Source organism: Pelophylax lessonae (assembly GCF_965119305.1).
Source record: "Pelophylax lessonae genome assembly, chromosome: 10".
NCBI classification, from domain to species: domain Eukaryota; kingdom Metazoa; phylum Chordata; class Amphibia; order Anura; family Ranidae; genus Pelophylax; species Pelophylax lessonae.
In genome coordinates, this window is record NC_138777.1 from 83,962,011 (window position 1) to 83,979,059 (window position 17,049).

General features: G+C 36.6%; 1 protein-coding gene across 1 annotated transcript in view; it reads right to left on the reverse strand.

Annotated features, from left to right (window-relative positions):
- The window catches only part of LOC309565516 (mucin-5B-like), a gene marked incomplete at its 5' end in the record, with an annotated part of 64,383 nt that extends 55,172 nt beyond the window's left edge, over window positions 1-9,211 (reverse strand). The window contains 10 exons of the mRNA XM_082270485.1: window positions 921-1,038; window positions 1,147-1,272; window positions 1,384-1,600; window positions 1,694-1,800; window positions 2,409-2,499; window positions 2,586-2,700; window positions 3,696-3,957; window positions 4,340-4,390; window positions 5,155-5,298; window positions 9,151-9,211. Coding sequence (XP_082126611.1) covers window positions 921-1,038; window positions 1,147-1,272; window positions 1,384-1,600; window positions 1,694-1,800; window positions 2,409-2,499; window positions 2,586-2,700; window positions 3,696-3,957; window positions 4,340-4,390; window positions 5,155-5,298; window positions 9,151-9,211 — 1,292 coding nt within the window. The remainder of the gene's footprint in view (window positions 1-920; window positions 1,039-1,146; window positions 1,273-1,383; window positions 1,601-1,693; window positions 1,801-2,408; window positions 2,500-2,585; window positions 2,701-3,695; window positions 3,958-4,339; window positions 4,391-5,154; window positions 5,299-9,150) is intronic.
- Between the last annotated feature and the right edge of the window lie 7,838 nt (window positions 9,212-17,049).

Here is a 17,049-nt window from a genome sequence, read left to right on the forward strand (position 1 = left end):
CCACCCAGTCGGTGAGAGGGCTTTGGCAGGCCAAAGTTTCATAAAGACCTGAGATAAGGGTTCAATGTCTGGTAATGCTCATATTTATGGAGTTAGATATATGGTCTATTAATATGGTCTTCAGGCAAGGGAAATAGTTGCACTTTCTGGCAGCAAAGGGTGCTGTACCTGTAAGCCTGTTTATAGTAAATTGAATTGCAACTGTACAGCTATTCTTATGAAGGTGTTGCAGTCAAATTGTTAGATTGTTAGATAGTCTACAAAAAAAATGTTTCCAATATATTTCAATGTAAATTTTATATATCCCCCTAAAAGAAAAAAAAAAAGATACTTCCAAAATATGCAAAGGAGTACAATGGAAGCATGTACTTTAATACAAAGTCTATAAGTGCAAAACTACCCTTTCTGGCCTTCTAACTTGTAGAATAAGGGATTGCCCATCTTATACAGTATAATATAAACTAGTAATTTCCCTTATTTGTTCAAAGACAGTTCTAGCATAAGCCATGTCATACTAAAGCAATATCTAAATTTTGGTGAACTTTTGTTTTGCCTACGCAAGCAAAGTAGCAGTCTTCTTTTACTGGAAGCCCTGTAAGTAGTCAGTACTCTTCTCTTGTTGCTTACCTGATATGCTGCCAGAGCCCTCCAAAGTACTGTGCACATTTCCCCATTCTAAGAATGTCCCACTCCTTGCCCCCATATGGCAGCACTCAGGTCTTAGGAATTACTGAATTGTGGGGGTGTAAGGGAAAAGTCACATAGTCCCTATACTGGGGAGTACTAAATATGTAAGAATGTAATGACTCTGTACAGTGCCACATAAAAAGCGAACCTTTTTCTTTGCCTAGAATAGGAAAGTTACCCGTTCACTTTATTTAGTACCTGCACATTTTAAAATGTAGAGCAAGTAAACTTACCAAGCACTGCAAGGCGTTGAATAAGCTGTTCCGGCAGCATAGGCATTACTATTGAAAGTACAGGAGCATGTTTCAAGAGAGACACAGCCTGAGTAGTTGATGTCATCAAATACAGTTCCTGTAAGGGATATGGAAATAATGTGATTTATGTTTAGATCCAGTGGAAAATTCTACTTTTTTTTTTCACTCTATTGGTCATCATGGTAGGTAACTATAAAAGGCAAACCTGGAGGACAGAAGCAGCCTTCCATGCAGTGATTCTCACACAGAACTGATCTTTCTGGGTTGCTACAAGTGTCAGGGCAAGGGGATCCACATTCCTGGTATACCATGTTGTAAGGACAAGTTTTGGCTGTAGGGAAACAATGGAAATTATGCATTCAGAGCTCACATACTTTGCTTTTGATGGCATGTTTAAAATATGTTTTACTAAAAACAGTAAAAGTAAAATAAAGATACATACGACATAGGTCTTTTGTCCTCCAGTTCTCTGGTTGTCCTCCAGCATGGGCACACTGCCTTGAGTATTCAGCAAAGGTATTACACAGACACTGAGTGGTATCTTTGCCTACACATCGGCACAAATCTTGCACACAAGTTTCAATATATTGTTCTACAGCCACCAAGGAATGGCAACTTGAGAAGGATGCACTAAATAGGGCAGTTTCACAGACTTTCTCCTGGAAAGTACATGTAGAATCATTAGAATAGCTGTCTGGCAGATGATGGTCAAACACATGTCATTATAATTTGCTGTGATACGTGTGACTTACAAAGTCAGTGCAGTTGCTCTTCAGTGTAGGTTGCACATCATGACACATTTCTGTGGGTCCGTCCAACTTCTGCAGGTTTCCAAACTGAGCTGCTGTCATCTGAATACCTGCAAAATAGCATGTGTTTCCAGTAATGAGGTCATGTGGGTTTACCTGTTTTGTATTTAGGATGGTATATTAGGTTCTATTGTAGTAGAAACAGTTCATGTAGGGCATTTTTTTGCTATCCTAAAGATCTTCAAGGTAGACATACTTGTCAAAAAAGAGTATAACTAATTACCTTTCCTGCCATCTATGCTGATAACCTCTGCTCTATTTAGTAGAAATCATCTTCCAAATTCTGCTGAGAAACCAATACTTTGGGGAGTACCAGCCTCCTGGGTCCATCACCATTGTGTCCTGTAATGATGTAGAGGTCGGCAGAAGGAAACAGCGAGAGCTGCAGGGACTAAGGATATCGACACATCTGAAAGTGTTGGTCACCCGATGGACTTTGAGGGGGGAAGGGGGGGCGGGCAGGAAAGGTAAGTATTTACACTAATTTTTACAGGTATGCCTTCCTTAAAGATTTTTAGAACAGCGGCATGGTTCATTGTTACCCACCTAAGATGTAGTATGCATAGTATGCTTTGCAGTTTTACCACAGTGTAGTTGGTTTCAGGTATATTTTTATGTTCCCAGATAATTTAATTACAGAAAGTCATGAGAAACTTACCATTGGCAATGAACTCATTGTGGATAGAAATGCCATTGAAATCTCCACAAAGTCCGCAGGTTGTGTTGGCATACTTAGATTCTAGTTCCAGCTACCGAAGGGAAAAGAAAATAATGTTATAGAAAAAAAGGCAGCACCAGGAATAAATACCATGAGAAACATTTTCTGCTTTCTTACCAAGAGGCTGTCATCATCATTCCACATGAAGACCAGGCCAAGTTTGGAAGTCACTGTAAGGTATACACCACGTTTCTCTATCTGAATTCCAGAGCCACTGAAGGGCAGTTGGATTCTAAGGAAATATTGAAAAGGAGATTAGTTATTATCATGTTACCTTAAATAAAGTACTAAATTGTTTACAATATTTTGCAGGGCTCATCAGAAAAGATTGTCAGCTCCTATATATAATCATATGCCTTCCTGAAAGTGACAGATGTAAATCCAGAAAAATGTTTCTCTTGGCTTTGGATAGAGTATTGCAAAGTTACAGAAATAAACATAGGTTACTAGATTAGGAGAAGGCTACTACTCTACCTAATGGAGCCCTGGAAAGCTGTAAAAAAAACCTGACAGGGGCCCCCATCCAAAACTATAAACAAAGGCTTTAGACTTAACATGCACTTTGTCTTTAGAAGTACTGTGAATGGAATGGGTCTGGCTGAACTATGTAGAAGACAATTTGCATGGATCTAATAAATTTGGTATTTTTAGTGAGATTGTCATGATATATTGTTTGATACGCATAAGATATCCAGTTTGTCCTATAGTTAATGGAAAGATTCAGAAAGAACAGAGTGACATAAAAGTCAGCAATGTTGGAGTTTGCCCAGAGACACATGCACATGCTGCTTTTAAAGTTTTGTTTGTTCAAATACTTTCCAACTAATAGGTATGCCTGTTATTAATTTACTCCTCCGTCAGTAGACTTTCAGCATGGTATAGTTAAAGATGGACTTAGTGGTTGGGTGCTATAGCAGTAATGCAGTTGGAGTAAACCATCACATAAGTCTAGCTATTTTTATTGAAAAATGCTATATAATTAATCAAGGCCTACGACTATAGCTTGACAATAATGCTACATAATGTAGCATAATGCTACATAATGTAGTACATAATGCTAATTTCTCTTATAGCAATTATATAAAGTTTGCCAAACAATATATCCATTCTTTTTTATCCACAACGGGCTCAAAACCATTGCTAGCTGCAAAAATTCAATGTGCTGCCTTTACAGTAGCCACAGGATCTTCTATGGCTATAGTTAGGCTTTTGTCCTTATGCACTTACATATTGCCATTGACTGAAACTGTTTTGCGTTCTATTTGTACTATAAGCCCATCAAGTTTCATGCTGATCTTCTCAATGACGGGGACATTGTCCACAACAGTCCGTCGCATCTGGATGTTGAAGTCCTCATAGGTGCTCTTGCAGTGAGAGGCAAAGACATAATTGCATGTACCCGGGAAGTAGAAGATATCCCCATCAAAGTTCTTGAAGTGGAAGTTTCCCCAGGTGCTGCATACCCTGTTGTTATGGGCCACATTCAAAGCTGCAAAAATGTATGGAAAGATGTAATACTCATTTCTACATCAACACTTCACAAAAACGCTTGGCTATTTATGCAGATCATTTTGGGATTTTTTAAGCCTCCTTAATATCATTTTATTATCAGAGCTCATCTCATTCGCTGTTTCCTGATTGACTGTGCGAGCTGATTTTCTTACATCTGAAAATCTTTGTAAAAAAATAAATAAAAAATTGCCATTCACAACATAGTGAGGGATACATTTGTTTTTTATTTCCACCTCTGAAATGCCAGTAAGGTAACAGCTTCTCCCTTTACTTGGGAAAGGTAATTACACATGTAAAGTATATTGTTTACACACTATACATAACCAACGTCCAATAAAGTTAGAATCTTTATTACCTACCTTTTACTGGAAGGTTAGTAGACACTTGGATCACTGATATTCTCGGTGCTCCTGTTATTGAAACTGAAAAAATAAAGGAAGAATATAGATGTTGTTCAATGATTACAGTATAGAAATACAAAACAAATGCCTCTTTAAGTTTTTCATCATGCCTTTTATAGTTGCATGGCTATCAAATTATGTCTGATTGTCAGTATTGTCCGTCATCATATAGTAGGAAGAATACTTTATAAGGTCTGTAGTAAGGAAAAATTGTTTTACTAAAATATCTGTAAGACTTTAGAGGGCCATTTTCTTGTACTTTGTATAAACAAAAGCACAAACAGAAATGAACCACTGTACTACAATTGTATATCTATATATGTATGTATATATATATATATATATATATGATACAGCATTGTCTGACACATGTACAAAGATTACATATTGATAGTTAATAATTATAAAACAATTCAATTAACTATATACTTTGGTTGTTATAGTTAAATATTCCCTTATATATGGTATACTAATAAAAATGTTTGATTCAATGCTATTTTTTTTTTTTTTAACACTGTCTGATTATAGTGGCATTGCATATGGCATTAGCAAACACAATAGACAAATACTATAAAACAAGGTTCATTTATAAATAAAATGTTCGATTGGATCTTTTCTTTGGTGTAGGTAAGTTGTGTGTACCCATAAATCAGTTAGGAATTATATTAAGAATAATCAGGCAGGGTGCTACATATGGTTTATCTAAACAGGCATTTTTTTTTTCTAATTACATAATTTATTTTATATGATCACTATAGACAATTCAAATTTACCAGTCTGTCCTTGTTGCTGTTGTTGTATTACTTGCTGTTGTTGTTGTATTACTTGCTGCTGTTGTTGTACAGTCTCATCAGCATTGTAGTCAATAGTTTCTGTTTCAGTCTCTTCTACGGCATAATCTCCAAACTGTAGTTGAGCTACAACAAAAGAAGTAAAAGAAATCTCATATAAATGCTGACATTACAAAGAATACAAAAATTGTCCTTAGGATGTATAATAGATGGTCTCTCTATAGGAGTTAATAGTATTTTATGCACATAATGCACATAATGCATGCAGAAGAACAGAGGAAATAGCTGGGAAAAAATGGCAGCTGTCCACACAGTATGGTAGAAACATATACAGATGAGTCTAAGGCATTTGGGGGTCGCTGGCGATTTGGAAGCAGTAACACAAATTATAATTATTCAAAGCTGGAGTTATTCTTTAACTTTTTAAAAGTTCAACTTAGGCCCTAAGTTATTGAAGTCTAATGTTGGTTTGCTCTGTTTAATTACCTTATATACTTAGTCTTTACTTAACATATAAGTCACAAGCCATTATAGCTATACAGTGTTTTTCTTAAGCGTTATGTAAAATCGCTAACCTACCTATAACTAATAAGTGTACTGACAAAGAGCCCATCTAGCCACTCAAGGTTTCACACTGTTTTAAATTGCCAAAATATATAACTGACCCAAGATCTGTGGCTCAGTTAATGCAACTAATTCCCTAAATCAGAGATTCCCAAACTACGGCCCTGCAGCTGTTGGAGAACTACACATCCCATGAGGCATTGTAAAACTCTGACATTCACAGACATGACTAGGCATGATGGGAATTGTAGTTCCTGAACAACTGGAGGGCCGTAGTTTGGGAATCCCTGCCCTAAATGATCTAGCTGCAGGACTTGTGTATTATCTGGTGAACACCAATAGGCAGTTTAAGCATAACCTTTATGGCTCTGCTTAAAAAGATGTATAGGAAGGTTTTACCCATCTCAGATAGCTTTGGCTGTTTTACTTAAAACAGGTAAAGACCTTTAATGTTTATGGAAGCCAAAATACAATAAATCCCTCTCTATATACAGTATATATATATTTTTTTTTACTGTGAAAGAAACATACAGGCAGTCCCCGGGTTACAAACATCCAACCTACAAACAACTCCTACTTACAAACTGAGGGAGGCAACAGGAAGTGAGGGGAAATCTCCCCCTAGGAAGGGAAATTCACTCCTGTAAGAGTTCTCATGGGAAAAAGGTGTCTCCACTGAAGCTTATACCTTGTTTTCACAACAACCCAAAATATTCAAATTACAGTTCCCATAGGGACAGAAAGTGAGGTGAAATCTTCTGAACAGGGGTACAGACAGCAAAACAAATTGTACAGGGGTGTTAACCTTCCCCTATGCTATCAAAAAAACTTAAAAAGTATTCTTTTGGCTGGAGCTACACTTAAAAAATGTACCTGTTCCGACTTACAAACAAATTCATCTTAAGAACAAACCTACAGTCCCTATCTTGTTTGTAACCCGGGGGCCGCCGGTAGTTACCTGACTATGTCTACCTAACCTCAATGAAAAAAGCAAGGATATTATCATAACACAGAAAAAGAACCACAAGTTTTTTCTGAACCTCTAGTGAAACTAACAATGAAAACCTGATTTTCATTGTGTAAGGCAAAGGGGGCACTTAAATGTTAATATCTGTGTTTTCTGCTTAACAACACAAGAGTTATCTACATGCAATACATTCACCAAATTTTCTTTTTTTACATTAAAACCCATAAAGAACTTACATTTTCCCCAAATTAAAAAGATACATTGACAAGTCTGCCCTGTCATTTTTTAGAAGGAGGTCAACAATGGCAGTCTATATTTTGCTCTTGGGATATTTTCTTTACCAAATATTATTAGTTCAGAGTGCAAATGGATTGGTTGAACTGGATAGACTTGTGTCTTTTTTTCAGCCAGACTAATTGACAAATGTCTTTCTAAAGAGTGTTCATCTTTAGAATTATGCAACTGGGCAGAAATATAGTTTGAATTAAAACTTGTTTGTTGAAAGGATGGCCAAACTTTGAAATTTCCAGCCTGGGTTTCTGCTGATGCCCAGCACTGACAAGCTTAAAGGATCAGTTAGCCCAAACAGGATACTTTGGTGTTTGGTAGATGCTGGATAGCTCAGTTCCCCAGTGGTTTCTATTACCGGGAGGGGGAACTCTGATCTTTCTAGCTGCTTTTAACATTTTGCAAGAACAAAGCAGAGGAAAAAGTGCTAATACCCCAGTGGGAATTGGATCACCCAAAATTCCAAGGTTTGGGAAAAACAAACAAAAACTCAAAATCTATGGCAGCGAGATCTGACCACTACAAATACCCAGTGATAAAATGATCTAACAAGTGGTTCAGCTCACCACAGTCCCTATATATGTGAAATATTACTGTTGGCTGGATCTCGACATAATAAGGCAGCACAAAAAGCAGACAAAGGGAAACATCCATGTCAATGGTTCAGATTTTAGTTTACTGAAGTGAGATCTGTGAAAGATAATTTCTGCTTCATTGCTATGAGTGATGGCACCCCACACATCATCAGTGCACTCTATACTACCTTATTGAATAATTCCATACATTTAAAAATCTGGATGTCATGTATTTTTAGCTGTTTTTTTTTTTTTTTTTATTGGTTGAGCCAGATGGACTTGTGTCTTTTTTCCACCTGAATAACTATGTAACTATGTCATAATTCTGTACTGGCATATTCCCTATAACAGCCTATTGGGTGCCTATCTTGTTATATATTGTATCGCCATTTATAAGTGCAAATTCAACTGCAAAAAAAAACTGCTCATTGAAACCAAGATGGATTCCCCCTTCCCTTTAAGGGCAGAGAGATAAAACATCTTTTTATTGTCCTGTGACAGATTTTGTTCTGTATCAGTTCTCAGCAGTGTGTATATTGTGTACTCGGCAGCATCTCTGTTTGAACAGTAACTGAGCAAATGTCTAGCAATCAATCTGTATTGTGTTTTCATCCATGTACTTTATTGTAAATAAATCAGTACACCAATTTGTCTATTTTAGAAAAGCACAATAAGGACTGCTAACAGTTGTTCACTGGATCCTTAATATTGTAATGCATACTCTAACTGTACTGTACTGTTTGTTAGTATGAATAAAGTGATTACTATGACTGTATTATATAATCCTTTAAACACACTTGTCTACGCTGCATCAATAAATCTGCTCTGACACCACTAAATACAGAGAATTGCGCAAAGGTAAATACATTCCTTAAGGTTTTATAAAACTCAGGCTTATACACACATATACACAAACACTGATTCAGATATAAAAATACTAAAATGTTATCATCCCTTCTCAACAAAAAAAGGTGGGGTACAGCTAACAACTATAAAAATGATATATAAAACACAGTTGTTTGTAATAGACTGTTAAAGTTATAATCAGTGGTATATCAGCACTGAAATAGTAAGCATCTAAATCAAAAAAAACTAAGAGGAAGATTTACTAAAATTGGAACACTCAGAACCTGATGCAACTGTGCGTGTTAGCCAATCAGCTTCTAACTTCAACTTGTTCAATTAAGCTTTGACCATAAAACCTGTAAGCTGATTGGCTTCTATGCACAGCTGCACCAAATTATACACACTCCAATTTTAGTAAACCCCCCCCCCCCCCAAGAGTCTATAGATATTTTTTATATATGTAAAAGCATTATATTTTAATAGAACATAAGTATCACTGAAAAATTAAAATGTTCTTTATTCTATCTGGTAAGCAGTTTTTGGTCAGTTTTAAAAGTCACTAGATTTAAAAAGTCTCATATAGCAATCTCCTCTTTCTAATATAACTATTTCAGTATAATAGTAATTATTTCCTTTAAAGAAGTGTGCATTTTTAAAATAAAGCTTAAACTAATTCAAATACAATTCTTATTAGATTTCTCTGTGCAAAAGACATAAAGAGTGGGTAAGGATACCTACCATTCAGTGGGGCCAAGAGGACTAGTAGGATCCACAGCGGGATCCTATTGGAGGTCCCCATCTTCTAAGTAGCTGAGGCAGCAGAGAAGAGGGTTGGTAGGGAACAAGGCTGGACAGTCCTGTGGTGATCTTTATATACACTTCTCAAGGTACCTTGGAACAATGCCAGGATTGCTCCACACAGGTAACCTGGGAGGAGTTGCTGGTCTTTCCTCTAATTGCAGGTGTAAGGGAGGATGCTGGAACAATATGTGGACTGTACACTCTGACTATGTACACTTACACTTTTACTTTATTTGAGAATTTGCAGTCTGTAGCAACAGATAAATATTATAGATGCTTCCCAGTCAATTCAAGCTCTCTGTGCTACTATGTTAAACTTTTATTGCAAATTCTGTATGATGTATGTTTTTCATATGCTATTCAGAAGGTGAAATACTGAGGATCATTAGACCATTAAAACTTTTTTGATGTGAAAAAGCTTACTAGAGTAAGTGATAATTTCTAGTGCTTTAATTACGTTTACTTTCACACTGTCTTTTCTATGGTGGTTTAAGAACTTTTTTGGTTATTACTCTTGTTTCATTTCAGTGTCTTTAGGATAAAGGGTCATTTTCTGTTTGACATCTTGGTTTGGCGTCCCAAATGTCTGTGATTTCTCAGTTCTATCATTTCTATGAATATTATTATGGGTTAAAATAAGTAAATTAAAGCAGCCAGCATCTTGCATAAATGTTGCAGATTAAATACATATTTTATGTATTTGTCATTTGTGATTGATTTGCATTGTTATATGTTGCTTAACTCTGAAAAACTTAAAAAGGAAATATGCTCCTGACACTGACACTGAACAGAACAATTAAAGTTGAACACAACTAACTATTAATACCTACCCATACAAAGGACAATCATATACATTTTAATTTTTGGATGCAAAGTAAACTCCTATGAACTTTGTTAAAAAAATAAATATTATAAACGGGGTGGCACAATTATTACTAATACATTTTAGGTATTGTTTGCATATAGTTTGCCTGTTGTCATTTTAGCTTGAATCAATTATATGTAAATTTTAACAAATCTACCAAATGTTCTGTGGTCAAGTACAAATTATGAAATATATACATATGCAGTACAGAGCTTTATGTAATTTGAAGACTAAGAGCAGGCATTTATACTTGTAGTCAAATATTTGACATTATGGGGGGCATTTACTAAAAGTGAAGCTTTTAGAATTTGGTGCAGCAGTGCATGGTGTTCAATTAGGTTTTGACTATAAGAAGCTACAATGAAGTTTGCACTGTAATTTTTTTTACAGGTTTACTTACTGTTATATATTCAGGTTGAAAACATCATATAGTGTTTGGCAGCCCATTGACTAGCCAAAATATATTATTAACTATAGATGATTGTTCTAGCTGGGCACTTATCCTAATGTGTATTCACATTCTGTTTGTTGCTGTCATAAGGGTGTTATGATGGGTTGCAAATTTTTATTTGCCTTAAAGTCATCTTTACAACCAAGAAAAGTCTTCAGTTTTCAGTCAATTTCTCATTTATTCCCATGAATAGGCATCTGGGTGTGTCAAATGCCTGGTCACCCTCTGTGCTCTGTGGTTCCATCTGTAAGTCCCTATGTCACTGTAGGACAAAGAAGTGATGTAGGGGCTGGCAAAAGGAACCAGACTTTTGAAACACAAGGTAGTTTGTTAGAGGCTAAATATTCTTAGCTCTTCAAGATAGTGAAAATCAGCAGCACAGTTGGTGAGAAAGGTAAGCAATCATTTTTTTATTTGCAAGGAACACCTCTTTTAGTTTTACAAAATATCCACAGAGTCACTTAAAGGAGAGAAAAAGTCTAAACATAAGCATGCAGAGTTCCAACAGATTACGTGAAAATAAAATCTTACATTGTGAAGACGAATATAACAAATATTGGCTCATTGGTATTTCCTACTTACAAGCAGCAAAGGCAATTCCCTACCTTCTTTCCACTAATTTGTCCAGCACTCACCATTAGTTTCACAGGAAACATACATTTTTTAAAATCCTTGACGACCTCAGCTTAATTTTTACTGATGTTTAAACTACTAAAATTTATACTTAATTGAGCAGAAAGACATTTGATTGGTTTCAGTAATCATAAATAATGCAGACCTTTAAAAGGTTTGTCTCCTATTAGGTCTTTTTGCTTGAATAAATATACCATGTAAAGTGTTTTCTTATATCTATTTGATAAGTGCAAAAAAATATCTGTAGATTATGTCAGAAATCTAGTGAGCTGATAAGTTCTCATACTCTTTGCCTGTGTTGCATTCTTAACCATAGGAATGAGCTTTAGGTTCAGATCAATGGCAGGTTTGACCTAAATTCTAGTAGTTCAAGGTTCGCTGATTCGGCAAACTAAATGGACAGGTATGGTTGCTGTAGCCACAAGTCATTAATTTTATGGCAGTATCACTAGAGTAATGGCATCATATATTACCAAGCCAGCAAGTAGCCTGGGAGACATAAGTAGCCAACTATGGTCATCAATCAGCTAGTTTATATTCAGCAACTAACCTGGACACTGTCAGCAGTGTGTCTGGCAGTAATGGGATCATCGTGGCCGGGGTGTCGTATTTTTTGTTGTTGGAGTATTGTTCAATGCGATTTCAAAGGATTCTATGTAATGATAATTTTTCTCTGTATTTTTTTTTAATATTATAATAAAGGACTTTAAGCATGGTGTGTTTCTTTATTTAATTTGTTTTTTACGTGAATAAGTGACCGGGGACATTATGCACCCCTTATTTATTCAAGTGGGGGGGGAAGACATCTGGGGATTCTTATTTTAAAGGGGGCTTCCAGATACCTATAAGTCCCCCTCCACAATCCCCAACATCCACTGGGCCAGGGATGTGGGGAAGGGGCCCCATTCTAGAAATATATCATCCCTATGTAGAAAGCATATAGCCTGTAATAGTTGGAGGGGGGGGGGATACATGCTTGATGCCTCTCCTTTTCTTGGCCAGACAGGCTTCCTGCTCAGATAAGTCTTGTATGGATTTAAGGGGACCATACTAAACGTTTTGTGCAGTTTTGTGCATGGGGTCCATTATAAAATCCATACCAGGCCCTTTTCCTGAATTGGGGTCTGGAATAGATGTTAACGGGAAATACCTGAAAAACAAAAACGGAGGGTATCTGAGGGCCAAAAAATTGTAAAACACTCTTTAATGAACATGCCATATCATACTTTAAGGCCTTTGGTCCCATTAAGGTTTGGGTATACTTTGGTTTATGAAATATAGTGTTTCCTAGAAGCGTTTTTTTGAATACCTACATAACCGTTGCATTATAGACTGATAGAATAATTTGTCGCCAGGATCGCCTTAACCAAATGGTTTGCTGTCTCTCTGTGCCAAGGTTCTGCATGTGGTGGACTGGGTTGATAAATTACTGGGAGGGGCTGGGCATGACCCAGCTGTCTTAGTCCACGTTGGAACCAATGACAAAATATATGGAAGGTGGAGGCTGCTTAAGGACCAATTTAATGAACTAGGCTGCAAGTTAAAGGGAAGGTCCTCCAAGGTGATATTCTCCTAAATATTGCCTGTGTCATACAGGAAAGACAAGGGGAGATTATAGAGCTGAATGCATGGCTAAAGACCTGGTGTAAGAAGAAGGGATTTGGGTTTTTAGAGCCTGGGCTGACTTTTCATTGGGGTGCAACCTATATGATAAAGATGGTTTGCACCTAAATGGAAGGAGGTCTGTTGTGCTGGGGGAGAGGTTTATAGGAAGGCTGGAGGAGTGTTTAAATTAAGAATGGGGGGGTGAATTTGATTATAATGAGGCAGACAGGTCAGACAGGGATCAGCCCCCATTGGTAAGTGGAATGGGGAAAGATGGGGGGAGATATATGGTAAAGGATAAGAAGGTTCCCATGTTACAAACAACCATTGGAAATGGTACTATTTGTTCTAAAATAAAAAAATGCAAAATAAGTTTGCAAAATGTGACAATGAATTTAAGTGTTTGTTCACTAATGCCAGAAGTATGTCAAGCAAAAAAAGGTGAGTTGGAAGCTCTGGTGCATGAGGAGAACATTGCTTGAATTGATATTGCTGAATCTTGGCTTTATTCTTCACATGACTAGGCTAATAATATTCCTGGCTATGCTCTCTTTTGGAAAGACAGGGTACAAAAGAGAGGTGGTGGTGTCTGTCTCTATGTGAGAAGTGCTCTCAAAGTGAGTGTGAAAAAGGACCTAGTTGATGGAGAGTGTGATGAGACTGAAGCAGTATGGGTGGAAATGTACATGGGTGTTCATAATACAAGGATTATCATTGGAGTTTGTTATAGACCTCCCAGTATTATTGAGGAGGTGGAGACTCAACTCCTTGCACAGATAACAAGGACTACAAGGGCTGGGACAGTGAAAATAATGGGGGATTTTAAGTACCCAGACATTGACTGGAGTAATGGCACTGCTGGAACAGTTAAAGGTCAAAACTTTATAAACCTATTACAAGACAATTTTATGGTGCAGTTTATTGAGGCACTGGCCTGAAATTATGCTCTTCTTGACCTGATAATCTCAAACCATGCAGAGCTTATTACCAATATTCATATAAAAGAACATCTGGGTAGCAGTGACTATAATATGATTTCATTTAATGTTAGCTGTAAGCAACAAACGCATACAGGAAATATAAAAACACTTAACTTTAAGAGAGCAAATTTTCCAAGAATCAGGGCTGCTCGCCAAGGCTTTGGCTGGCCATACATGATACAATTTTCTTACAATTTTCTGTCCAATTTTCTTGAAATTTACCTTCAAGTATGTAGTACGAAGGCCTGCCTAATTAGATGCAAGTGAATGTGTTGTTTAGCTTTGACCTCACATTATGTGGTGTGTGGTAGATCTAACAGAAAATTGTACAACAAAAGTTGAACATGTATATGGCCAGCCTTAGACTGGGAGGAAATATTGCCATAGATGAACATGGAACATAAATGGGAATTCTTCAAAAAAACTGTATGCAAACTAACTGAAAAGTATATTCTCATGAGCAATACATTTAAAAGGCTAAAAATAAACCTATGTGGCTTATGGGCAAAGTTAAAAAAGCTATAGATAATAAGAAAAGCGCTTTTAAAAAATATGGAAATAAAGGAGCACTATCATTGTTTAGTTGTTACAAAGAATATAAAAGAATATGTAAAAATTCAAAATGAACGACCGATTGCAAAAGATAGTAGGACAAACCCCCAAAAATTCTTCAAATGTATTATTAGTAAAAAGGTTAGGTCTGAGCATGTAGGCCCTTTACAAAATAATCTGAAGTGGGTGACTGAGGACAAAGAGAGGGCTAATTTATTAAATGTATACAAAGGAGCATAGGGGAGCTCATGACCTTAAGGGGGATGGGATTGACACAGTCCCAAATGATCCACAATGGCTCAAAAGTTATATGGTCCAGAAATATTTAGACAGAATAAAGGTGGATAAAGCACCAGGACCAGATGGTATCCACCCACGCATCCTAAAAGAATTGAGCTCTGTCATTTCAAAACCTTTGTTCCTAATTTTTAGGGACACGTTAAGGACTGGAATAGTACCACTGGATTGGCGTAGGGCCAATGTGGTGCCTATATTTAAAAATGGATCAAAGTCTTTGCCAAGTAACTATAGACCTGTTAGTTTACCTTCTATAGTCGGGAAGAAACTGGAGAGTTTAAAAAAAGACTACATAGATGAGTTCTTTCTGGAAAAAAATATTTTAGGCAACAGACAGCATGGATTCATGAAAGACAGAAGTTGTCAAACAAACCTGATTTCTTTTTATGAGGAGGTAAGTAAAACCTTGGACAGAGGGGTGGCTGTGGACATAGTATACTTGGATTTTGCAAAAGTGTTTGACACAGTTCCCCACACACGACTAATGTGTAAGGTAAAGTCTACAGGCTTGGAAATATTTTTATAAATGATATATGGTCTGGGATTAAAATTACCATTTTAGTCTGTACAGATGACACCAAGCTATGCAGTGGAATAACTTCCTTACAGGATGTCTCCAATCTCCAACTTAGAAGCCAACTTCAATGTACTGTTTCAATGGGCAACTATGTGGCAAATGAGGTTCATGGCTGATAAATGTAAATGTTTGCACTTGGGGGCTAAGAATATGTATGCATCATACATACTAGGGGGAGTATAACTGGCGGAATCTATAGTGGAAAAGGATCTGGGTGTTCTAGTAGATCATAAGCTTAATAATAGCATGCAATGCCAAGCTGTGGTTTCCATAGCAAGAAATGTCCTTTCTTGTATTAGGAGAGGCATGGACTCCAGAGAGAGGGCAATGATATTTTGTCTCTCTACAAATCATTAGTAAGACCTCATCTGGAATATGCAGTTCAGTTTTGGGCACCAGTCCTCAAAAAGGATATGAGAGAACTGGAGAACGTGCAGAGAAGGGCAACCAAACTGATAAGAGGCATGAAGGAGTTCAGCTATGAGGAAAGATTAGAGAAACTGAATGTGTTCTCTCTTGAGAAGAGGAGATTAAGGGGGGATATGATTAACATGTATAACTACAGTACATAAGGGGTCCATATAGAGAACTTGGTTTTGAGTTATTCACTTTAAGGTCATCACAGAGGACAAGGGGGCACTCTTTTTGTCTAGAGGAAAAGAGATCTTGTCTCCAAATACAAAAAGGTTTTTTAACAGTAAGATATGAAAATGTGGAATAGATTTCCTTCAGAAGTGGTTCTGACCAGCTCAGTTGATTGCTTTAAAAAAGGCCTGGATTATTTTCTAGGCGTAAATAGTATAACTGGGTACTAATATGTATAGGTTTTTCCCCTGCTGTAGCAAATTGGATCATGCTTTGCTGGGATTTTTCACCTTCCTCTGGATCAACTGTGGGTATAGGATTGTGTATAAGGGATTGTATAGTTGTGTTTTCTTTTTTATTTTTCATTGGTTGAGCTAGATGGACTTTGAGCTGGATGGTCTTTTTCAACCTGACTAACTATATATAACTATATTAATAATAACTCATAATGCTAAAGAAATTAATCGCACTAAAATATCTAAAACATAATATATAAAATCTGGAAAGTTTTAAATTGGGATACATAGTGATAAACACTGCTTAAAACTTTGATAGACTCATGTAGTTTCAAATGAGTAGCTGAAAAACCAGAGAGAACATTAAACATTGTAAATCAATGTTTCTTCACCGCCTTTTAAACATCGCATTCACTACTCCAGTGCCAATAAAGTACTTCGGAATCTAGGGGGTGGGAAACACTCTGGGCCTAAAGCATGCCTTATCATTTGCTTGTTTTATCGCAAAGCAAAATATCACTACCACAAAATATATACCTGCATATCCCTGTTTATATATGTACACATAATAGGTAAATATGTACTCATATCTTTATTTGAGAACATATTCTTTATGTGTCGTTATTATTTTTCTGACTTTCCAGTAGTGGAAACATTAACAGGCTGACTGTGTAATGGAGAGGTGTGGGCACATAAGTGATAGAATATATTTTCCATTTTCAGGTTTTAAAAGAGCTTTAGGATTCAGTGGTTTATAAAAGACTGTCTCCATTGCATGACTAAGGTCAAAAAACAGTCAAAAACAGTCCTACCGCATATTATACCAAGTTGCTAAGGTTATTAATGAACATATGATTTTGTATTGGCCCTTAAGCTACTACCAGCCCAGGACATGCCCAGTGATTCAGTAAAAGTTTATGGAAACTACCAGTTGAAGTGATTTTAAAGTCTTGTTTTAAAAAAAATAATAAATAACAAACATGTTAAACAAGGACTTACCTCCTCTGTGCAGTTGGTTTTGCACAGGGCAGCCTGGATCCTCCTCTTCCCGGGTC